The following is a 24581-nucleotide window of genomic DNA, read 5'->3' as shown; positions in this document are numbered from 1 at the left end:
TGACCTTTTGACCTTGGAGTTTGACCTACTTTTGAAAAACATTAACCTTGGCCATAACTTTTGAATGGTTGGTGCTAGGGCTTTCATACTTCACATATGTAATCCTTGTGACAAGACCTTCCTTTGGATACCAACAACTTTGACCTTGACCTCGACGTTTTACTTACTTTTAAAAAACTTTAACCTTTGCCACAACTTTTGAACAGTTGCAGCTAGGGCTTTCAAATTTCACAGGTATATTCCTCGAGACAAGACCTTTCTTTGGGTACCAACATTTTTTATCTTTTGGCCTGGATTTTGACTTGCATTTGAGAAACTTTAACCTTCGCCATAAGCTGCCATATGGGGGCATCAGTGTTTCACAAACACATCTTGTCTTCTTTGTAAAAAAGAAAATTCAGAAATAATGAGTTCACAAATTAAGTCTACTATTTTCTATAAGGAGGAGTCACAATTCTCAAATCAATGGCAATTGAATAACTGCAGAGTCTGATTGTACAAAACTGAGATTCTTTGATCCTCAGCCATATAAATTTCATAGTTAATTGTTATTTGCCAATATGTGCATTTTGAGTTCATGTTTTAAAATCAAACAAAATGATATGACTCCAGTGTATCATGGCATATAATAAACTTATGTACATGTATCACATTTGCTCATTTGAGATGTAAATTAATAAGGAAAATTGTTTGAATTGAGATTTGTGTAAATGAAGAATTGCGTCAAATTATATTGGAAGGTCAAACTCTCTTTGAACATAAGTCAGATATTCTTCATGTTACCATTTACCCAGTCATTTCTAATTACCATGTTGTAATTGAAAGAACGCAATATTATTTCCAAGATACAAGCCAAATCTGTGATATAAACAAAACATGTCCTGATCAATAAGTTATCAAACATTGCTGAGGAGCAAACATCGTTAATTAAGACAATCAAATAGCTTTCATTACATCAGACAAAATTATAGGTGGCCTTTAGGGTCAGATGGCTTTTGGTGTAGCAATGAATTGAAATACAAGGTTCATGGGGGGTTGAATGACTGTCTTTCAGTTTCTGAAATAATAAATGCATGAAACTCCTTTTGGATGTATAACCATGCAGGTTGGGGTCATTAAGACTTGTGAATTATAGAGAGACATGGCAGTCAAGTATATGTATAGGCTACATTGTATGTACAATGTCAGTGGAGACTGCAAATGTAGAGCATTTGACTTAAAATGCAAGGGATATATTGGTTGAAATTAGGAAATTTACTTCATGGCCAACTACAGTTGATCTTGGTAGTTTAATTCCCTTTGTACTAATTTATCAAAATGAACCATAAATAATTATAGTTTCCCTTTTTTAAAACTTTATTCCAAATTTATTCTGATAACAGATTATTCTACCATACAGCCATGTGCTGGATAATTAAATGGTGTTCATCAGCAAAAAATTATATCATATTCAAGCATTTAAGTAAGATATGAGCCATTCATACAAAGCAAGTGCTTCACTATAATTTGTTGGCAACAACAGGGAATTTTCAAGTATAATGTTTTTACATTCCTCTTCAAAGTCTGGTAAACATCCAAAAGCACTTTGGCGAATGCAGAATTCTTCAGCTGCATCCACATCAGCAATGTCTATCTCCATCTTAAAATTGTGTGTATCTGCAGAATAAATACAAATTAAGGTTAGGAACATATCACAGTGACTTCTCTCCTTATCCACTCTACTATATGGTCTATAGATTTGGCCATTTTTGGTCTGGGACCCAATTTATCAAAAGGTTAACAAATGACATGAAGGTGATGGATAAGTGGTAGGGTGTATGCTTATATTTAGTTGGTCGTAAAATGTTTCAAGCATTATTTTAGTCATATATAATGATATCATACTAAGTTATAATGTCTGGCACACTTTGGGATCCCCACCTTGACAAATCCATGAACCAGATCTGATACAATTATGATACCTAATAATACTTTATGCTAGACATAAATGTTAAATGAAAGGTGTGTGCCTTGTAATGAAATGGGGTCAAGTGTTTTACCAGTGGAAGAACATTTTAGAGTAATTCCTGAAAAATGGACCTTGGATTAAGAGGAGAAAAATTATTTACAAAGATTATCAATAATCTATTTATTTGACCTTGAAACTCAAAGCATTTAATCTTTATTCCCTAATGCACTAGGTTACATTGGACCAATAGAGAAAATTAAAGGCATACTCCAAGAGAAGTGGAATTTTTAAATTTTATACCTTAATTTGTAATTCTTTGACATATTGGACCTAGCTTAGTTAATTTTCTCAAAATACTCCATTTGTGAAGTACTGGTACATGCAATTATCGATATTAGAACAAATAAAAACACCAGACTTACTAACTGTAATTATCAACTTTGACCAAGCTAACATTATATTGCTATATACAATTTACCTACCCGGTACTTTGACCGAACTAACCTTATATAGCTATATACAATTTGCTTTGATCTTGATGTATGCAAATTAAAATTAGGAGAAATAAGACATATATTTCCTTAATTACCATATAACTCTGGAAGATAATACATCAAATCTGGTTTTCCACCAGGCAGTCCTGCAGACTTTGTGTGTCGAATTCTGTGTTGATTCCACTCTTGAGCACATTTATTTAGATCATCTTGAACAAGTTTTGTGAAACAGAATCGCAGACATTCCCTGTAATTAAGATGCAGTGTTCTTTTTCAGCAGAAAACTAATTTATGCAATTGTTTCTCTGTTTGGGATGCTCAAAATAAAAGAGACCCCCTCAATTTAGATGTATAATTATATACATGCAGACTCTTGCATGCAAAACACTCGAAATTGAATGTTGCATATGATGCAATGCATGTACCGGGGTATGTATCTATAAGCTAATAATTGGTGATTGAGTCACAATTATGAAAGATATAATAACTCAGGAATAGATTGCCTATTATATATGAATTACTCCCAAAGTCAAACATCATGACCTATACATGGTACTTTCAGACATGCCAGACCTTCCACCCAACTGGGAAGATCTCTAAATTGAGGCGTAACAGTAATGTACTATAAGATCACAGCTCAAACCACACAGTCAAACAATTATAACCAGAGGCCCTGAGTGGCCACATTGCTCATCTGAGCCACCATGTATAGCCATATTTTAACTCTGATCAATTCAGCTTTATGGTATCGATTACAAAATATCTTGCCAATTTAGTCATCTACAAGATCATGTTTAAAAAGATCTTCAAATTTTTCTCCACATAAACATTGAGCCTATTTTGTCATTTCATATTTTTTCATATTTTTTAAAGATGGTATGGACACCTCCATATTGTGATGTACTGTACTTCCTATATTCTATAAACAATAAAATCGAGTATAATTATATACAAATTGTCTTTCCTAAAATTGTTATCTAACAACAACGTAGCGCAATGGGTTAGAGCGTTAACTGCCAATTTGTAAGTCATGAGTTCGAATCCCGCTGGGCCTAATTATGTGTAATTTTTACCTTTCAAAAAATTTTTTTTTCATAAAATATTGCAGAATTTTAAAACGGTGAGAGTATTTTGATTACTATGTACTATTATCCACATTAATATCAACAGGTGTCCCAAACCACCTTAAAAGTAGATTTTTCTCTATTTATTCCTATGTGAAAATTCAACCCCCATCCCCTCCATTGTGGCCCAACATTACCCTGGGGAACGATTTGAACAAGCTTGAATCTACACTACCTAAGGATGCATCCACACAGTAATAGGTTCAATATTGAAAGTCCTGATGCCATTGTCATTACATGATTACAACAAGTTAAAGCTTTTCTGGCCAAATGCTTTTGGATAAGATTTTTTAAAAGGCCTACAAATTTTCAATCACTTGAAAGAGGGTGTGGCTCTTCATTTTAACAAACTCTAAGGATGCTTTCTGCCAAGTTTTCTAAAAATTGGCCTGTGGTTCTGGAGAAGAAGTAAAAAATGTGAAAAGTTTACAAACAAACATACGGACAGATACAGATGGATGCCGGACAGAAGGTGATCAGAAAAGCTCAATTAAGCTTTCAGCTCAGGTGAGCTAAAAATGATTCATTAACTGATCAGACCCTAGGCCTTGTAGAGTACTCAAGATAAGACCTATATTTAAACATGAAAAGGCTATAAGACACAAAAAAAAACAATTTAACTTGTTTAATACAAATGCACATGCATATCATGAAATCAGGAAACTTTGTGGTTTCCCTGGGAAAATTCTTCATAATTCCTGTAAAATTTAGAGTTATAATGAACTCGTATATATTTTGAATTTCTTGATAATCATATAGAACTGATTTGGTCCTGTAGAGGTGTCATTTTAATTTAAGCATAACAATTAGTCTTACATCTTTTATGACAAATTTTAATTAAATCTTACAAGTAAAAAAATTATTTCTGTACTTATTCATTTATATAAAAATCCTTCATCTTTGGTTTTTTATTGGTGATTTTAGGTTTCCAAAGAAGGTTTTTTACCAGTATTTAATACTTCAATGAGCATATTGACTCAATTTTAATATCATAGGAAGAAAAATGTGCATACTTTTGATTTTGCTGTACCTAATATACGACTTCTGTAAAAGGAAGGGTCTATATGAAAAGCAAACAGTGTTACATGTAAGCCACACTGTTGACAATAACCCATCTTTGAGGAAATCTGTAAACCCAGATCAATTTAAATTCTTAATTCCTTAATTGCAATCTTTTGGACAAAAGCAATGCAAGCATATATGCATATATATAGAGACATGAAATTTACATGGCCTCCATCACTATACCTCTTCATCACAAAGAATTAAATGGAAGTCCACATAATCAGTCTGGATTAATCCAAAATTGAAATTTTGTGTCTAGCATTTAAAATTTGAACATGCAATTAATGAGATCTATAGATCCTAGTATGAAAGTGTACTGTATCCATTTTTTTTTTTTTGGTGAAAGAACTTACAGTTGAACATGGTTTGTGGTGGAAAACTTTCCTATGTGCTCTAAATTGTTAAAAAACTCCATCCAGAATTGTCCACCACCTTGTTTGTTTGACAACCACCATCGTTCTATTCTCTGAAGCGGAGCAAACGAGAACATTTATTGGGATTAGTTGTTTCATTTTTAATTTATATTACATACTGTTTAATTACAAATTATGTAAAATTAATTTAGACATATTAATGTTTATAATACTTGATTTGAAGGTGATGATCCTGTTAGAAAACTTCTCTCCCCAGCCATATCATCATCATGGTACCACCGAAAGGCCCGTTGAATATCAGCTATGATACAGTTTTCTGTTCCTTCATCTGATCTGATACACCTAGGAACTCCTTTAATTCAATACATATTGATAGAGAGGAGGGTGGTTAAAACCATGCAGTCATTAAATTGACCATAAAAGCACTGATATACCGGTAACTGGTAATATGTTTATTATTTTAGAATCCCACTTTTAATTAGCACGAGAATAAATATATGCACAATTCACATGATAAGAGCTAGTGCATGGGTCTAAATCAATTCTATATATGCAAAAATTCATATTATCCATGTTTATAACCTTTAATTTTACAGCAATTATTAAGATATGATTAAAATTGTTGCAGTTAAGGCATATATTTTAAATCATATATTATAATCAATTAAACTTGCTGTATAAAGTTTATTTACTGTTATACACATTGTTTTCTATGATAAAAATCTCATAGATGCTTTGAGGAAGTGAAGAAGATTCATTGAAACTTCATCATAATGATTCTTTCATGGACCCAACATTATAAAGTCTACATACTCCATGAGATCATAAAAAAATCATATTTTATGTTCACCTATAGTTACTTTGCTTAATGCACTAAATTCAATTAAAGCTGATCCATTATTTCTTATGGATTAAGTTTTTACTTAATTGAAAGATAACAGATTTTTCAAACACAATTAACATCTACATTAATGTTTTTTCTTTAGAAAGTGTTTCAAGTATTTCAAACTTGTCATAAAAATATGGAAGACCTTACCTTTAATTTCTTTTAAAAAATCCAAAAAATATGAAGCGATCACCCTGGGATCATTGTTTGATCTGCCTACTTTTAGCCACAACACACGCCTTGAAAATCTTTGAAAAAGACATGTGAGGAAATATTTTTAAAATAGAACAGAACAGTGTAAATTTTTCTTTATGAAACATACATTATTACCAAATATATGATTGCAAACGTGCTCTTTGGTCTTGACAATGAGCACTTTTACATATCAACCAAGGAATTGTATTAATGCACTGACAGCAAGTGTTTCAGTTGTGGCGAAAGCATTCTTGGCATGAAACTATTTCTTTTGTTACATATATTTTAATACTGGTAATATTGAAACATGTGATACATAACACAGAAATTTATAACACATACCCACAAACACATCCATGAATAGCAAATCCAAACCTCTTAAGCTTATCATACCCATCCACATGTAAAAGATAATTAGGTCCTTTGTTATGATATACTCTTCTCTTTAGACGCCTCTGTTTTCTTTCCAAAACACCAATAGGGTCCAATTCCTTTTGAATGGCTAAAACTTGTTCTCTTTATTCAAAATAATGATGGGCACAATTAAACAAAAAAAAAAAAAAAATCTGAGTTCACACTAAGCAAATTATCATTGTATTCATGATTGCTTAAAAGTTGCATAACTTAACTTACAATGTTTCATCATTTTCTTCTTTGCCCTCCACCCTTATTATTTAGCATGCTGTACAAAAACTAACCTTGAAACCACAAGTCCATGATGTGATAAAAGACGACGCTGTAATCCACGACATCCAAGAGAAGAACCACTTCCCCGCAGTTCTTCCTAAAAGAATTCTATTTTTGAATACTTCTTTTTCATTTCATCATAATTATACTTAGAGAGAAGTAGTAATGTCACTTGTGTGGATATAACTATATATGCATGCATATCACAATTACATTTACATTTTACAATTACTACCATAGGATTACTTTAAATTACACTCTTTACTACATGTACATTATATTTACTCTGAAAATTGAATTTTTCATTTAAAAAATCATCAGATTTATTCTTTCAAAAATTAGGTATTGAAATATTGGAAACTTTATAATATGGTAAAATACAGAGCAACTAATTTGATTTCAAATAATATGCACTTTTGTGTGAATTAATTGAGAACATGACCATAAACTCTGACCTTGCTCCAACTTTATTCAATACAAAATAAGCATTAATTGCTATTAATTAACAACTGTATATATAAGAGCCAACTCAATAAGTTCAATTCAATTTCTTGTCAGTAATTTAAAGTGATTACAGACAAATTTATTTTTCACTTTTGTAAAGAGGATATTTGGAACCATTAATGATTAATTCTCTACTTCCAATTATTTTAATAATTTTAATCTTACCATGATAACACAAGATGCCTCAACAGTGTTTTGCAGCATCCGTCTATTAAGTCCCATCATTGCCATTATCCTTTTCAGATGTCTCACACTGGATGTAAAAATTCAATCAATAAAAAATTGATATTTTGTTTGCCTTGGATATAAATTGTGCTGATCAATAAAACAAAATTTCAGAAATATTCTATTATTTAACATTTTCTTAAAATTCAGTAATTCTGTCAGTTAATATGACTTGTGGGTTTTGGGTTTTTCATGTTTCTTTTCTCCCTCTCTCTCTCTTTTTTTAGGAAGGGGGGGGGGGGGCAAATTACAACATATTAGTAAAGTAATTGATTTCTCTCAATACAGTTAAAAATTTTGTGTCAAGCTTCACATTATTTACTAAATCAAAGCTAGGAAGTTTGTTTAAATGACATATGACTTCAGCTATATGTAATAGACATGCATTTGCACTTCATTGTGTGATTTTATCTAGGGAAAATTTCTTTAAATTTTTGTTTTTCAACAATCAATTGATCATTTTTATGGTTTGGATTAGTTAGTGATCACCAAACAAAGTTACTTAAAGTGCGGTCACTTGCAACAGGAAATTGTAATGCAATTAATGATTTCTCAGGTAAAGAATTTCCTTCTTTTTTGTTAAAAAGTTGATTTATTTCAATTTTTTCCTAGTTCTTCTAGTTCCGAACTGGTGCTGACTAGAATCCACCCTGTTCTGGGCAGATCTATGTGAACTCTTCTTAAAAAGAAATACCCATAATAGAATATAAGAGTGTTCTAGAGGTTTCCTATTCAAAATAAATAGGTGTAATATATGACAGGCTGTAAAGTAACAATGTACACTTGAGTAATCACATTACCTAGATTTTGACTACTTGGCAGACCAATTTCAATTTTCAAATATTACATGTACCTTATTACTATTTTGTGTCGCAAGAGCAGGATACCACATATCTCCAGATTTGTGTATCCACCATAAAAGTATTCTCGAATGAGGTCTTCTCCTTTAATATCAATAAGAAAAAGAACAAATTATTATAAATGCAACTACTGACTACTGCATGGTAAAAGTTAAACTAAGGTAATTAATTTATCATTTAATTCCCCTTCTACACAAAATTACACAATCACAGGTGCTTGGGTCTTTGTTCATGTGTACGCTACCTTTATATCTTTTTATTTATTACATAATGTACATAGTTCATGTAGTTATTGTACATATTCATGAGCAAAGACCCAAGCACCTGAATACCAGATCGACTCTGTAATTACTATAATAGTAATATCGCTATATTCATAATATGTTAGATTTCCACTCCCTGGAGAAAGTTTATAATATATAGGTTGTTTTCAATTCCTATTAAGCCATCAGTAAAATATATTTTAATTAAAAATTCATTAATAAAAGTTCATACAATTGGACAAGAGATATTAACTTACTACACGTATGAATTTGTAAATGTAATGATTAAATTCGGTCTCTAAGCTTTATAATTTCTAAATTTTCATTTGATTTAAAAAAAAAAACCTTCTGTAAAACCATTAAATAGCATTTAAATACAGTGTAATATTTACGAGTTATGTCCTCTGGGTTTTCTGACATGGTCAAAGACGAATATCCCTCCATTACACGTGTATTAGTTCAATCAGCATGCGCAGTCCGCATTTCCGTACACGACTTCCCTGTAGACTGTGAGTGCAAAGTTGTGTTAGCGAGTTGTGTGACAGCGCGACGGCGTGTTGTGCGAACTTGTGTTAGCGTGACAGCGCGTTGTGTGTTAGCGTGACATCGTGTTGTGCGAACTTGTGTTAGCGTGACAGCGCGTTGTGTGTTAGCGTGACATCGTGTTGTGCGAACTTGTGTTAGCGTGACAGCGCGTTGTGTGTTAGCGTGACATCGTGTTGTGCGAACTTGTGTTAGCGTGACAGCGCGTTGTGTGTTAGCGCGACGGCGTGTTGTGCGAAATTGTGTTAGCGTGACAGCGTGTTGTGTGTTAGCGCGACGGCGTGTTTTTCTGAACGCGCTGTTGAGCTTTTGCAAATGGCCCTATCCGGACACCATAATATATTCAACAGAGCCCTGCCATAGCACCAGAACCCCTGACACTGGGGCCATGAATTTCACATTTAGGTAGAGGGCTCAATGCTTTTTTAGCTCACCTGAGCCGAAGGCTCAAGTGAGCTTTTCTGATCACATTTTGTCCGTCGTCCGTCTGTCTGTCTGTCCGTCCGTCTGTAAACTTTTCACATTTTTGACTTCTTCTCAAGAACCACTGGGCCAATTTTGACCAAACTTGGTACAAAGCATCCTTGGGTGAAGGGGAATTTAAATTGTTAAAATAAAGGGCCAAGTCCCCTTACAAGGGGAGATAATCAAGAAAAGACAAAAATAGGGTGGGGTCATTAAAAAATCTTCTTCTCAAGAACCACTGGGCCAAAAAAGCTGAAACTTATGTGGAAGCATCCTGGGATAGTGTAGATTGTAAATTGTTAAAATCATGACCCCTGGGGGTAGGGCAGGGCCGCAACAGGGAATCCAAGTTTTACATTGAAATATGTAAAAAAATCTTTAAAAATCTTCTTCTCAAGAACCACTAGGTCAGAAAAGCTGAAACTTATGTGGAAGCATCCTGGGGTAGTGGAGATTCTAAATTGTTAAAATCATGACCCCCAGGGGTAGGGCGGGGCCACAATAGGGAATCCAAGTTTAACATTGAAATATGTAAGAAAAATCTTTAAAAATCTTCTTCTCAAGGACCACTAGGCCAGAAAAGCTGAAACTTATGTGGAAGCATCCTGGGGTAGTGTAGATTCTAAATTGTTAAAATCATGACCCCCAGGGGTAGGGCGGGGCCACAATAGGGAATCCAAGTTTTACATTGAAATATATAAGAAAAATCTTTAAAAATCTTCTTCTCAAGAACCACTGGGCAAGAAAAGCTGAAACTTATGTGGAAGCATCCTGGGGTAGTGGAGATTCTAAATTGTTCAAATCATGACCCCCGGGGATAGGGCGGGGCCACAATAGGGAATCCAAGTTTTACATTGAAATATATAAGAAAAATCTTTAAAAATCTTCTTCTCAAGAACAACTGGGCCAGAAAAACTGAAACTTATGTGGAAGCATCCTAGGATAGTGTAGATTTTAAATTCTTAAAATCATGACCCCCGGGGGTAGGGCGGGGCCACAATAAGTATTACAAGGGGGAAATCTGGTAAAGAACAGCATGGCCAGTTACTCAGGTGAGCGATGTGGCCCATGGGCCTCTTGTTACATTTATGCCAACAGTTTGCCTGCTTGATGTCCAGGAGTAAAGATGATTTTTAAAGATTGCATTAATTCTGATGGTTTTAGCCCCACCCCTCAGGCCCCAGGGAGGTAGGGGTCATGAATTTCACAATTTTTACTCCCCTCCACACAAAGATGCTATATGCTTAAATTGGTTGAAATTGTTTCAGTGGTTCCAGAGAAGAAGCTGAAAATGTTCAAATGTTAACGCAAGTCGCAAGTTGATGGACGAAAACAGAATAGGGCACCTGAGTAAACTCAGGAGACCTAAAAATAGATTTTTATATTTAGTTTTCCATCATTTAAACATTAATGATGAATGTAATCTCGAGTCGCAGAGCTGAGGATTGTCCTCACTTTGAATGCCCCCTTTCAATATTACGCCTCCTCGATGCAAAATATACTGCAAACACATCAGACAGCCACATTTTCCTGTAGTCGTAACCCTCTCTAAATCGAGAATTTTTCGACATTCTTTTCAGCATAATCAATGTTTTTAATTGCATTCCCACAGCAAATTATTTTGATCTAATAGTGAGCATTGATGTGAATATTTATACTATGTATTTTTTTTCTCTCTTCATGTAAATTAATATGCAGTGTCCCACTTTACCTTTAGAAAATATAGTTTACTCTTCAAAGCAAGCTATAAAATCATCTAGTAAAAATTTTTTTTTTAAACACAAGGGAATCGTGACTTATTCTCTCCTTCCAAAATAGGTCAACACTTTTTTTTTCAAAATAAAACACACACACATCATAGCCAAATATTTATTTCCTGAAAGTTGACCATCTATATATCATTTTTAATCGAATAATTTTCATTTTTGCGCTTTACATGAACATGTATTTTAAAAACAAATTTCCAATGCAAAATTTTGATAATATATTAAAAGAAATGTATGGTTCCAGGTTTGTTGAAAGTTGCAAGAGAACAACCAAATTTATTCATATTCCAAAACAATTGCATGATTTGCTTCCAGAATGTAGGAGTTATCAGACAGATTGATGGCAGTGTTATCATCCTTATGGGTATGGAACACCACTTTGACATTCTTGGGGATTCCAGTGGCCCCATGGAAGGACTCAGTTACCCTCTTGGATCCAAGATTGATGGCCACTAGATACCCAGGAAATCCCTCGGCCTTTCTGGTGAACATTAGGAGATCCCCATCTCTAAAAACCTTCATAAGTCCCCACTGGAAGGACTCTTTTTCCCGAAGTTTTGATAGTCTTCCATATACCTTCAGTGTGGTGTAATCATCTCCAATAGCATTCTCTGTCTGTAAATTTAAGAAATTGAGGTATACAGTTACATACAAATTCTTCACTCTATTGAATATCAACATTTTATTCCCTTTATCATCTGTAATCAAGTTAAATTCATAATGATAATTTCTTACCTCAACATTGACATTCTCATAGTTGGGATTTTGATCAAGCCATTTCTTGCTATGCTTTGAAAACCCTGTTCCTTCAGAATTCCACTGCATGGGGGTTCTGTACTTTTGTGGCTCTCCAAATGTTGGATGGTCTGTCATACCTATCTCATTTCCATAGTAATTAAAGGGAACACCAGGCAAGGTGGCTTGAAGAGTCAACAAAGCTTTCACTTGTTCAGGATTGGCTATACTTGCAAGACGACTGGAATCTTTATTGCTATACTGAAAACAAAAATGCCAAAACATTGGTTTTTACCAGTAAAACTTGGATTTGTCCACCTCATTTATTACTGTAATGATAGCAATCAAGAAAGATTAAAGCTTGAATAAAGAAGTTTCTCACCATCCATCCAATTCTCTTAGCATTGGAGTCTTTAAGTTTGGTCTCAATACGTTCAGCCAATGAGGCACCGCTGTCCGACAACGGGGTGACTCGTACAATGGTGGCTCCAGCATCAAAGTACATCATTGTGGTATTCAAATCATCCTTAGCTGTGACAATGAGTGCCTTTTCTCTGCCTGGCTTGGTATTGTAGGATTCAAGTACAGATTTCCAGGCAGTCAGCAGCTTCAGATTCTCTGGATGGTTCATAGTTTGGTTGTGCTCGAAGTCATCATATGCCTATAATTATATACATATCACATAAAAATGCCATTTCCTTTATATAAATTTTACAACTAATTCATAACTTAGTGTACCATTTAAATATATTTTAATGAATATTCCCTTACTGTCCCTGCTTTTCCAGATATCAGAATTTCATCACCAAGACTTTGGTCCTCGTACAAATACTCAGCATTCAAGACATGGAAGCCATCAACTCCTTTGTCCAGCCAGAAACGCAGGATACCCTGTTGAAAATAAATAATTTCACATTTCATTTCCCACTCCCTTTCCTTTTTACTAACAAAACCTTTCTCTTTAAATTTAGAATGCAATTACATACCTCCAGTTCTTGCTTGACGTCAGCATTCCAGAGATTCAGATCTGGTTTGTCGCTCTCCAGTTGATGGAGGTAACATTCCTTTCTGGTGTCATCATATGTCCATGATCTATTGCCTTTTACACTCATCTGGAGACCATATAAATTGATGTATTGATAAATGTAGATTTAATTTCATATCAACAAAAATAAGATCATTCAAACAGAAGCAGACTACCATTACTCTACAGAAATTTGGCAAGGGAATATTTTCAAAAATAATTGATATTTAATTACCCAGTTGTTTTGATAGGTGCCTGCCTTTGGATCACATGGAGCCCAGACATAATAGTCTGTGTATTTCCCATCTTTCTTCCGACTCTTCACAAACCATTCATGTTTTTTACCCGTGTGGTTAGGAATGAAGTCCATGATTAGGCGCACTATAGAGTGACAAAAAAAAAAAATATGATGTGTCTAATGATTGTCTCTTACTAATGACAAAAAATATCTTTATAACCAAGCATTTCATTATTGTTTGCTTTGGAGGTATATTTTGTTGGTCTCTTAGAAGGTCCTTGCTACTGGGTCCAAGTAAGCCTATAGAAGACCATCTCAGTTTGCTTTTCTTTTTTTTTTTCTCTTTTTACAAATTGCATAAATATACATTTCAATTTGATTTTCAACTGACATAAGTAGGTCAACTTACTTTCCATCTTTTTAGTGGTTTTGCGGAGCTGGTCAAAGTCTCCCATAGTTCCTAGTACACTGTCCAAACTCTTGTGGTTAACAACTGCCATGTGTTCATTATCATCACTTTCATACATTGAGTTTATGTAGAGAGCTTTACTTCCAACATCCTCTTTAAGGTAGCTCAACCGAGATGCAATACCTGTCAAATTGAAAAAAATAATTTTTAACAAAATTTGGATTATTGAACATATGCCCTTTAATATGATATCTGCATTTGAGCACCATGAATAAATGCCCATTGCTTTTAGTCAATGATGACCTTTCTTAATTCTTTTTTTTTTCTTTCTTGTCTTTTTTGTTTTTGTTTCTCTTCTTGTTTGTTTTTTGGGTTTTTTTGTCAAGAAAATTGCTTCCTGTGGGCTGTCTATTTCTTAGTCAGGATTATACTTTGATTATCCTTGGTATAGACTGTCACTGGCTGTTTAAATTAATTTTAACAGGTTGGGACCAATCGCCCAAATGGGATATAATAGCCCGCTTGGGATATAATATCCCAAATGGGATATAAATTTACAATGCAAAAAATGAAAATTTTTATCTTGGCTTTTTAAAGGAATAACTTTTGGTTTACAAGTTTTTCTGTATGACCATGGTTTAAGAGATTGATCCCTCGGAAGTTCGTAAACTTCTTGGGGATCAATCTAACAACCCGTAGGGTTGCAGAAAAACTTGCTTGTCGAAAGTTATTCCTTTTAAAGTATTTTGATGCGGATTTATGATATTTATAGGCAAAATAAAAATTTTCATTTTTTTGCACTGTAAATTGATATCCCATTTGGGATATTATATCCCAGACAGGTTATTATATCCCATTTGGGCGATTGTTCCCAACCTGTTAACACAATTTTACATTTCTATGGAACACCCTGACTACAATTATTGACTGCGTTCGACTTCGAGGACAACATGCGTTTTGTCAGACATAAGAACCAATTAATTGCATATTGCTTCAGTTCCACCATTTAATATATGCATGAATAATGCACAACTGAACAACATGATCAGTATGTTGCATCACCCAAGGCCATCATTTACGTCATCCACACAGAGCGACCACCACCATAAAAATAACAAACTAAATCATTGAAATATGATAATTAACTAAATATACCATCAATATCTCCAATTCTATCCCCTTCCTTCTGCACGCCTTCTAACTTGGGACTGGTGTCCTGGAAAGATTCCGTAAGGATTTCGTAGACGACCTCTTTGTCATACCATTTTTGGTCAGGTCTGTAGGGACATCTTGGGGCCAGGACAATGATAACAATGGCCGCTACCAGCATAGCAATCCATCCCGCCCAGAAGACGATGAGGAGAATAAGACGTACCCTTTTCCAGAAAGGATCATCGGCATACTGCATCAACTCCTCCTTTCCCAATCCCGTAAAACTCACGTCGTCACCCGATCCACATTCTATGGCGACGTGTGGCTCGAGTTCTTTTCCCCCATTTACAAATTGTGCCTTGGTATCTAAATCTGGCTCCACTGCTGCTTCGTTTAATGGTGTTTTTTCTTCGTTATTTGTATTAACGTCCGCCATCTTCGTCCTTTACTCGTCCTTCTCGCAACGTGCTCGTTGATCAATGTTGGGTGATGCAAGCAGATTTGGACGATTCTACCATAAAAGGGAAATCTTGGGATCTTTTTGTGCATTGTCATGTTTCTTATAGATCAATTACCTTTTCAAGCCTAAAATGTATCATAACTGATACCACTATTTGTTAACAATTCATGTTACGGTGTTTTAAATATTGTATATTTCATTTTAGTTTTTCAAGTTATACTGAACACCCCCATAAATGGAATCGTCTTTGGAAACATTTATATATGTTTTAGGGGCATCAAGTGGGGAAATCGGGCCTATATATATATATATATATATATATATATATATATATATATATATATATATATATATATATATATATATATATATATATTTATATGAATATATATATAGAAAATGACTTACATGTATGACCTCGATCCCCCCTCAAAAAAAGAAAACATGGACCCCACCAACATCGCCATGAAATCAGGCCCGTAGGAAGCAATTTCAGTTTTCGGGGGCACAGGCATACATTTTCAGTTGAGGGGGCACTACCAAAAATTTTTCGATGAGCAAAAAAAAAAAAAAAAAAGTCATCAACTAATAAAAAAAAAAAAAAAAAGTCATCAGACGTTTTTTTTAGGGGGCACAAGCATATAATGCCTAATTTTACAATAGTAATTAATCTATATATTGGCATTATTGGGGGGGGGGGGCACGCCCCCCCCCCCGTTTCCTACGGCCATGATTTGATCCGCGCCTGTCCCAGCCCAAGAGGTCATGATTCGGAAGAAAAAAAGGTACAAAAAACGATTCAATGCTGTGTTAGCTATAGTTCAGATCGAACACCTGTGGTGAACCATGCAAGATAAACACACTGCTGTAGTGCCAGACACATGTCAAACTGAGGGCAAAATCTAAAGTTTCCATGTAGGGTTCAAAAATACATCCATATGTTGGTTATCACAGCTTGAAAACAAAAAATAACTGTCAGGCTCTCCAATTCCTGTTTAAACTTTCAGGAGCATGCATTTTATACTTTTGTCGTTAAAATACTTTTTGTGACCCCCTCTAACACCGTTTTGTGTGTGTGTGTGTGTGTTTTACCCCTGCTTTCTTAATTAAATTTGTTTAATTTGTCAAGGTGTGTCAAGTTTTACACGGGAATATATAAAAATGAAATATAAATAAAAACAAATCTATATAATATGCTTCAATGAAGAGAGCAATGATTAAAAATCTTCTTTTGGCTTAGACACAGATTTGTTTATAAAACCATTGCCCTTACATCAATTCAAGTGAAGAAGTCCAGAATTAGACGTGTTGATATGCAGGCATCATCATGCAATAAAGATTTGGGTTTTTTTTTCAAAGCATTGACTTGTGCGACTAAGTTTGAAACAATTTCATAGTTTTATACAGATATATACTAGTATCAAAGTTGTCAGATTTTCCAGTTAAAAATTGTTTAGAAGCTAATGTATGCAGTTTTCAATTTTAAAAAAAGTGTAGTTCATACTTCCAAGAATTGCTACATAACAATAACCTTCAATGTTGGTGAATTATAACAACGACAAACTATTTGAAGGCATGAAAATTCAGAGTTTGGATTATTGTCAATTTGATAGCCAATCCTTGCAGAAACTACTTTACAAATGTACTCTTGGCGAAAGTGTAATTGTATAAATATTGACCCAATTTAACTATTTTCTGGTATTATTTACAGCTAGTAACACCCCAGCACATACAAAGCTGTCTCAATACTTTTTATTCCCGTGACCGATCGCATCGCACGTATATCTAGGCATCTGCAAGAGTAGAAGGCTACAATTTGCAGAGTTCAATGACATAAAGCCTTTATTAAAAAAAAACTGAAAATAAAAATGGTTGAAATCATTGACACAAATTTTATTTATCCACCAGTAGATATACCAGAGAATGTGATATAGGTGTTGTGGCTCAGGGGAATCCTTTTAAAATCTGTTAAAAAATTACTTTAAGAACGTACCGATACTAGCCATGGGGTCGGGCCATGAATTGAGTAAATTTATTTTCACTATTAAGAAATGTTTATTAATTTATTTATATAGGCTAAATTTTTAATGGCTTGGTTCTTTCTTCCTGTATGTAAACAACTCCTTTCTGTGTACCATGCATGCACCCTATCCCAGGGGAGGCATGATTTGCACAAACTTGAATCTACACTGCATAATGAATGTTTCATGTAAATGTTGTCATTTTCTGGCTCTAACAGCGTATGGTTCTTGGAATGATCTTTAAGAATTTTTCCCGTTTATTTCCGTGTAAAACTTTGACACCCTTTAAGGCCCCACATCCTAGCCAAGGGGCCATGATTAACGATACCTGGTACTTGAATCTGCTTTCACAGCAGTTTTGTCTCTTCTAGCCAAGAGATCGTTCTTAAGATATTCAAATGAACCCAACCTGTTTTGACATTTAAATGTATTTCTTTAAATTAGCTTCCCTTGAAAAATGGTGTGGCCCCTCCATTGAACAAGTTTGAATCTCCATTATTCAAGGTAACTTTGTGACAAGTTTGGTTGAAATTTGCCCGATGTGGTTCTGGAAAAGTTGAAAATGTGTCAGATTGAGGGTGTACATTTTTATCAGATTGATCATACCTAATTACTTACTTGAACCTTTAGCCCAGGTAAGCTATCTAGAAAATAAAAGAAGTAAATTATCCTGAATAAAATGAAGCAAGTATACCAATTTTCTCTACACCAGGACATGCACAAAATATAGGTATTTGTCCCAAAAAATGCAGGTATTGTCACTCTGAATCAAGTCAAAATACAAGTCTTTATTAATTGTTGATTACTAATGCAAGCTAGAGGTTCACAGATATACTTTTGACCTGGTACCAAGGCAAAGTTGGGATATCATGTTAACAGAGGCTCTCACTTGTATTAGTAACTGTTGATGTACAATTTTTCTGTTTACCTGTGGCATTAGAAAATGCTGACCAGTTCCAGTCACAGGATTGTGTAACCCCCCCTCCCCTTTCTGATAATTTTTATTAGGCATGATTACTTATCAAAAAGACATGAATTCCAAGCCTATCTTACCCTATCTTCCAATATTATTATCCACTTTTGTTAAGTTTAAGAGATTGGCCCTTTATGGTATGTAAAAATATAGTATTTTTAATATACCATAGATGGCCACTCTCTTAATCTTAACAAAAGCGGAAAATAATATCAGATATTGGAATATAGGTATGATAGGCTAGGAATTCATGTCTTTTTGATAAGTAATCATGTTTAATAAAAATTCTCAGGATGGGGAGGAGGGTATACACCATTCATTCATCAGGTGCCTGTTATTCCAGTTCCCATGATCCTCCATCAGCATTCCATTTTTATTTTACTGTTGTTTTAAAATGTGTTATCAACATTTATATGTAATGTTATATGTCCTAGTTCCATGATGTATAGCTAATAATTCCTTGATATTTTTATGTAATGGACAACACATAACAATATTAAAGGTACTATGTAAAGTACATGTTGCTTTTATTAACAATGTTTCTGAAAATTATCACAGAAGCAAAAACATTTTATATGACTACCTTCCCTTGTTAATCCTTTCCATTTGTTATTTCTAGAATATACTCTTCGTACTAATTCTTTATCTCTCTTTTACAGTTGAGTGATGGACAGACAGGTTTGGGGTAGTCTGCAATGTTTGTCCCCCCAGGAGGTAAAACCTGTCTGACATTCATGTTTATCCTTGTACACTGTAAATACTGACTAAACAAGTCCCAGTTCACTTCCTGTCTCCCAGCTGATTTACCTTCCAACTCTTTTTGACAGGAAATGCCATTTTCTCCTGGTGTAATTTTGTTCTCACAACTATTTGATACAGTGCTAAAATTGTAACATTGTCCGAGAATATCTTCACTGGCCGGCAGAATGCGAGGAACAGCATGATACACAAGTCGACAGTCACCATACATGATGCAAATATCACCACTATGTAGACACAGACAAACAGGTTTTGTGGCTTTTGTCATTCCACCAAGCAAGAACAATGCATCCTGACCAAAGCTAAATCAAAAAGATTTACATTAAAACTAGACCATTGGAGAGCTTTTATAAAAAGATTTTTTTTCAATGTAATCTTTTGTCTGTCAGAATTTTCTGCTGTTATAAAAATCAGGGTTGGTTGGAAAAGGTGAATTTCAGAAAAAAAAGAAAAAATGACAAACACACACACAAAAAACAAAGTAGTAAAACTTCAATATTTTTAATCTTAGAATTTGCAGACAAACTATACCAGGCCACTGAAAAAGCAAGATTAGGAATCCATTGAGATTACTTTTATTATTCAGCAATTTTTACCTAAAAGACAGCAGAGGAGCATCATGGTCAATCTCTGAGATGTCCTTATGTGGCCCCATATCTCCAGACATGTGATAGTAGTTCACAATGGCAGTCTCTGCAGAGAAGTTGTGGTAGCCTACAACAGAGGCTATATAGCGACAGAGTTCATGCAGATCTGATGGAAAGGAGGACTTCATTTCATCATAGTAGGCCTGGTAATAAAACAAAAGAACAATACAAGTATTTGAATTTTGCAGGAAATATCTTACACTAGTCAAACCTCATTATCTTGAACCTGATAGGACCAAAAAAAAATTCAAGATATCTGAGGGTATGAGATATTGAGGGTAAAATACATCAAGGAAAAGTGGTTCGGACTTCCAAATGACTTTGACATATGCACATGGTATTCGAGATATTGAAGTTCAACTGTATTTGACTTGCAAAGACACAACAGCATGTTATTTCTTTTTTAACTTTTTATTCATTCAACAAAAACTGTAGCAAAGTAAAACATGCATTTGTTAACTTACTCTCGAATTCCATTCATAATTGTATCCCATAGTTGCCCATCTAAGCTTCATGATAAGGCTCTCTTTCCCGGTGATGTTTGAGCTAAAATAAAATTTTACAGTTAGTGAAAGATTAAGTTAAAAGTCAAACTAGGAGAAGCAAGAAATGTGTGTGAAATATGATGTCCCTAACTATGGCAATTTTCTGAGGTGGAAATATTGCAATCACTCTCAATTTGAACTTGATAACAGAAATAAAAGTAATATTAAAACATTTTTATACACTGTATTCAGAAGTTATGTCACTCAAGGTAGAAAATAGTACACAAAGGAAAACTAGTGCAAAAAGAAATCTTTAAAAGTATATTAGAGCTATCAACAGGGATTTTCCACTGCGGTGTGTAGGGTCAAATTTAGGCCCCATTCCCTATTGCGAAATAAAAGACACCCAATGAGTCTGACCATCTGTTTCATATTTGGATATTTTACTAGAAAAGGACATTAATGGCAACCTAACAGCAAGACTTTGATAAACGTGATGACTTCAACTTTCCCTTATTTATGTAGCAATATACCAGTCCACTATCACCTGCATATTGAGTTTATGTCTCCCAGTTAATTTGATACATACAAACAATTTCTAAAACAAGAATAACTATTGACAAATAAGTTAGTGTTACAAGGATATCAACAGTTCCATTTAAAGTCAACATTTTGCAAATTCTATGGTTGATACAATGACCTTATTAGCAAATACAATCTATTACTAAGTCAAATGTTGACTGATGTTTTTCATACAAATTGTTAGGCCATTATTTTCACACTGAATTGTCTATGGATTTTTCCGTTTGCCTGATCATGACAAGGAGCACATGATAGGTGTGAGCAGTCCACAGGGGATGCTTACTCCTCCATGGCATCTCATCCCACCTCTATGTTCAAAGAGGTCCATGTTTGCTCTGCTCCTCATTTGTTGTTCAAGTGGACTTTTGAGCTTGATTACTGTTTGTTATCTTCATATTTTACTCATACAACATATACTAGTACTCAATAATCCATTTAGAGTAGGCTGTTGTAAAATTTCTACATACATAGACTGATTCTGACTGTAGAACCAAATGTTATCAATATCACTCATGTCCACCAAGTTATCTAAAATGGTTTTGCTGGGCTTGTTGGGATAATCCAGCACACATCGCTCAATCCAGAATCTCTGTTGTCCATCCTCAAAGGGATTCTTTATAAAGATGAACCCTATAATAAAATCACAATATTACATGTATGTAGTAACGAAATAATAAAAGATTATTTAAAAAAATTCTTGAACATGCTAGAAAATTAATTTTAGAATATAGTATGAGTAGATACACATGTAAAGAATTTCATAACATACCCTGGCCGGTATGTTTTTAATAACGTACTTTTAATAATATGTACTTCATCTTATTTTTTCTTAATGTATTAACTTACTTACCAGGAAAACCTTTGATTGCATAACTTTTCCACTCCTTCAGAGGTTTTAATCCCCTCACTGCAGGATGCTGAGAAGCCTGTAGAGCTATTTCTTCAACCTTAAATATTAACAGATATTTGGCTTAGTTGGAAATCTGAAGGGTTCATCTCCAGTAGTGACCAAACATATAGGTGTCATGAATGTACTTGGAAATAATTGTGTCTAATGACATCAATACCTAATTCTTTTCCCAAATTAAAGCTCAACACGACTCGTAAATAGGCATATGCCATATTAGTTTTCCTATCTCTAATATCAGCATTGAGGCATACCCTTCGCATTCATTACACCTGATAAACTGATGAAAGTTTCTTTGGTAACTTTCTCTTCTGTTGTGGAAGAAGCAAAGTTACTTTTGTTGCTACCATCAAAGAGTTTCAAAATGTTGTGTAGAACACATCCATCCTCAGCAGTGAAAACTGATTACATTGAAATGTGACCAAGTGAACGACTTACATAGGGACCATACAGGTAATGGAAAATGAAGAGTAATATGGAGGACAAATATGGATCTCTGCCTTTTACGAATCATGGTCAGCTTTAGTAGATAAAGTCTAATGAAAGAAAGACAACTCTAAAAATTTGCACAATCATAAAATTCTGGTTACTAATCCTTTTGATGATGTCAAATTGATGTCACTTCAAGGCCATTCTTGTGGTATTTTTATCATCACATGATAATAACAATCAGCATTATTAAAAAGTTTAAATCTTTGGATTTAAGATGGAACAAGTCAAAACAGGGACACATTCAGGTTTGATGCAAGCTTAAAGTTGTCTGAAGCAAGGTACGTGTCCAATGCATGGTGAACTCACTCTACAAGTGTCATTTTCTCTAATAGGTGGCCTGCTTAATTGAAACCAAAAGGTATTTGATATATATTACTAATCATCTAACACGAAAATTTGTTTTCACTTAATCAGGTTGTGACCAATTGCCCAAATGGGATATAATAGCCCGTTTGGGATATAATATCCCTAATGGGATATAAATTTACCAGGGATCGACATTAACGGTTGTCCGATTGCCCGGGACAAGTAAATCCTCATTTCAGGCAAGTGAAACTGTCAACGTACTTGTCCGATCGGGCAAGTGAATTTTTCTCATAGAAATGTACATATTTAGTAAGTTTACATTAATTTATAAATAAAACAATAAATTGAATACTTGATTTCCGCCAGATACCTGAATGACATTTATTTACATTAGGAAATCCTTGGAAGCGTTTCTAGAATATGCGGACCATTTTAAAAAAATCGGTTCATTATTCTGTTTTCTTACGTGGTACGCTCTACGTATAACAAAGTTAAATTCTAATTAGGAAATTCATTCACAGAATATAAGTAACACGATGTATCCCAATGCAGATATGTATGTTTCATAGCAATTGTCTTCCTTTACTGTTGCTTGTTATCTCTGAAAATCACGATTCACAAAAGGATTCTATGGAAATTAATTTTTAAAAATATGAAGTTTATTAAAAGAAAACAGAGGGATAATGCTGCATGACAGTGTGTTAATATATTAAATTGACAAGGACAGTGATACACATGTACAAACAAAGCATCATAATTACTTTTTTATGTAGCTCAACTTGCCAAGTTGACAGTAGTGTATTTGGTCACATTCTTTCTTCTCAGTTTACATTAATAAATAATTTTTCTTCCCTAATTTTGGGCAACCAAGTTTTGCATTCGGACAAGTCAAAGTCTGAGGTCACTTGCCCGAAGGGCAAGTATTTCTAAAAGTTATTGTCTATCCCTGTTTACAATGCAAAAAATGAAAATTTTTATCTTGGCTATAAATATCATAAATCCACATCAAGATACTTATAAAGGAATAACTTTTGGTTAACAAGTTTTTCTGTATGACCACTGTTTAAGAGATTGATCCCTAAAAAGTTCGTAAAATTCCTGGGGATCAATCTAACAACCCGTACGGTTGCAGAAAAACTTGCTTGCCAAAAGTATTCCTTTTAAAGTATTTTGATGCGGATTTATGATATTTATAGCCAAAATAAAAATTTTCACTTTTTTGCACTGTGAATTTATATCCCATTTGGGATATTATATCCCAGACGGGCTATTTTATCCCATTTGGGCGATTGCTCCCAACCTGTTAATTATATATTTCATACATATTGTAAAAAAAAATCATTTGAAAGAAAAACTCCAACTCTCTATTTCATTACTCATTCGCATTGTCAAGTGTGTATGTGTGCGTGTAGGTATTATTAATACTGGAACAGAAGAATATGGATTGGATACCTTGTCCATATTTGTCAGCTTCGTCAAGTCGATAACGTCACTCAGATCAAGTTTCCTGTCCTTTCTCTTGTATCTTTTATATTCTGGTTTGAATAAATCTTCACCAGCGTCTATCGGTTCTGCATCATCTCCGTACAGGTCCATTTTAAATTAATTTTACAACTGTTTACTGATGTTATGATGAAACCAGAAACGTGACAAAAATATTGGGATTTACGGGTTATTGACAGCTCGATCATAACCTATTTCGTTTAAAGTTTGAAATGTTAATATACTCAATAATAACCTGTAATCTAAGTGTTTGCATTAATTCATAATATAACGAAATGAATTTTCGAGATGGTATGTGATATTTTGACAATTTTACTTGGACTGCCATAGAATTTTGTACAATTCAAGTACGCATTACTTGTAACATCAATGGTTTTTACTAATTTCAGTGAATGCTAGCCTGGTACATGTTTGGTGAAACAACTGGGAGCTTCGCGATACTAATTCCAAAACAAATGCTCTTTCCTCATATGCCCGTCTGATCTTAAA

The 24581-nt window shown here is 34.1% G+C and overlaps 3 protein-coding genes and 1 long non-coding RNA gene across 4 annotated transcripts; all 4 read right to left on the bottom strand.

The window, feature by feature from the left end:
• Nucleotides 1–1338: 1338 nt before the first annotated feature.
• LOC133182800 (uncharacterized) lies at nt 1339–7481 on the bottom strand. The gene is made up of 8 exons (XM_061317646.1): nt 7443–7481; nt 6785–6870; nt 6429–6602; nt 6042–6139; nt 5218–5357; nt 4985–5097; nt 2538–2689; nt 1339–1656 (listed from the first exon to the last, which is right to left on the bottom strand). Exons 1-8 carry the CDS (start codon nt 7479–7481, stop codon nt 1451–1453), a joined length of 1008 nt encoding a protein of 335 aa, XP_061173630.1. The 3' UTR covers nt 1339–1450.
• An 11-nt stretch (nt 7482–7492) lies between these two features.
• LOC133183800 (uncharacterized) lies at nt 7493–9494 on the bottom strand. The gene is made up of 3 exons (XR_009720728.1): nt 9018–9494; nt 8356–8446; nt 7493–7530 (listed from the first exon to the last, which is right to left on the bottom strand). It is a non-coding gene; the product is annotated as an uncharacterized LOC133183800 (long non-coding RNA).
• A 1994-nt stretch (nt 9495–11488) lies between these two features.
• LOC133182777 (amino acid transporter heavy chain SLC3A1-like) lies at nt 11489–15431 on the bottom strand. The gene is made up of 8 exons (XM_061317625.1): nt 14961–15431; nt 13806–13988; nt 13394–13539; nt 13121–13246; nt 12906–13025; nt 12517–12795; nt 12135–12395; nt 11489–12014 (listed from the first exon to the last, which is right to left on the bottom strand). The coding sequence occupies exons 1-8, from the start codon at nt 15391–15393 to the stop codon at nt 11676–11678; spliced, it is 1887 nt and encodes a 628-aa protein (XP_061173609.1). The 5' UTR covers nt 15394–15431; the 3' UTR covers nt 11489–11675.
• Nucleotides 15432–18907: 3476 nt separating this feature from the next.
• Nucleotides 18908–24222, bottom strand: LOC133183799 (nucleic acid dioxygenase ALKBH1-like). Its single transcript, XM_061318707.1, has 6 exons — nt 24042–24222; nt 21735–21831; nt 21352–21514; nt 20282–20363; nt 19767–19960; nt 18908–19472 (listed from the first exon to the last, which is right to left on the bottom strand). The coding sequence occupies exons 1-6, from the start codon at nt 24183–24185 to the stop codon at nt 19046–19048; spliced, it is 1107 nt and encodes a 368-aa protein (XP_061174691.1). The 5' UTR covers nt 24186–24222; the 3' UTR covers nt 18908–19045.
• Nucleotides 24223–24581: the final 359 nt, after the last annotated feature.

This window comes from Saccostrea echinata, unplaced genomic scaffold, assembly GCF_033153115.1.
Source record: "Saccostrea echinata isolate AGI-Se365-2 ecotype Australia unplaced genomic scaffold, CSIRO_AGI_Sech_v1 ptg000009l, whole genome shotgun sequence".
Classification (NCBI taxonomy): Eukaryota; Metazoa; Mollusca; class Bivalvia; order Ostreida; family Ostreidae; genus Saccostrea; species Saccostrea echinata.
Note: the sequence above shows the minus strand (reverse complement) of the source record. Positions and strands in the feature narration are given on the sequence as shown.

Bases quoted from the DNA above. Each gene is read 5' to 3' on its own strand.
- LOC133182800 (XM_061317646.1), bottom strand. From the start codon at position 7,481: ATGCTGCAAAACACTGTTGAGGCATCTTGTGTTATCATG. The intron at 2,690-4,984 runs GTAAGTTCTTTC...TCTTAATTACAG, and splicing joins ACCACAAACCATGTTCAACT to GGAATGTCTGCGATTCTGTT. The intron at 1,657-2,537 runs GTAATTAAGGAA...TTTATTCTGCAG, and splicing joins TTATCTTCCAGAGTTATATG to ATACACACAATTTTAAGATG.
- LOC133182777 (XM_061317625.1), bottom strand. From the start codon at position 15,393: ATGGCGGACGTTAATACAAATAACGAAGAAAAAACACCATTAAACGAA. The intron at 13,247-13,393 runs GTAATTAAATAT...TATGGTCTCCAG, and splicing joins GCACCTATCAAAACAACTGG to ATGAGTGTAAAAGGCAATAG. The intron at 12,796-12,905 runs GTAAGGGAATAT...ATATAATTATAG, and splicing joins TATCTGGAAAAGCAGGGACA to GCATATGATGACTTCGAGCA.
- LOC133183799 (XM_061318707.1), bottom strand. From the start codon at position 24,185: ATGGACCTGTACGGAGATGATGCAGAACCGATAGACGCTGGTGAAGAT. The intron at 20,364-21,351 runs GTATGTAGAAAT...ATTTTATTTTAG, and splicing joins TACAGTCAGAATCAGTCTAT to CTCAAACATCACCGGGAAAG. The intron at 19,961-20,281 runs GTAAGTTAACAA...TTTTATTACCAG, and splicing joins ATTATGAATGGAATTCGAGA to GCCTACTATGATGAAATGAA.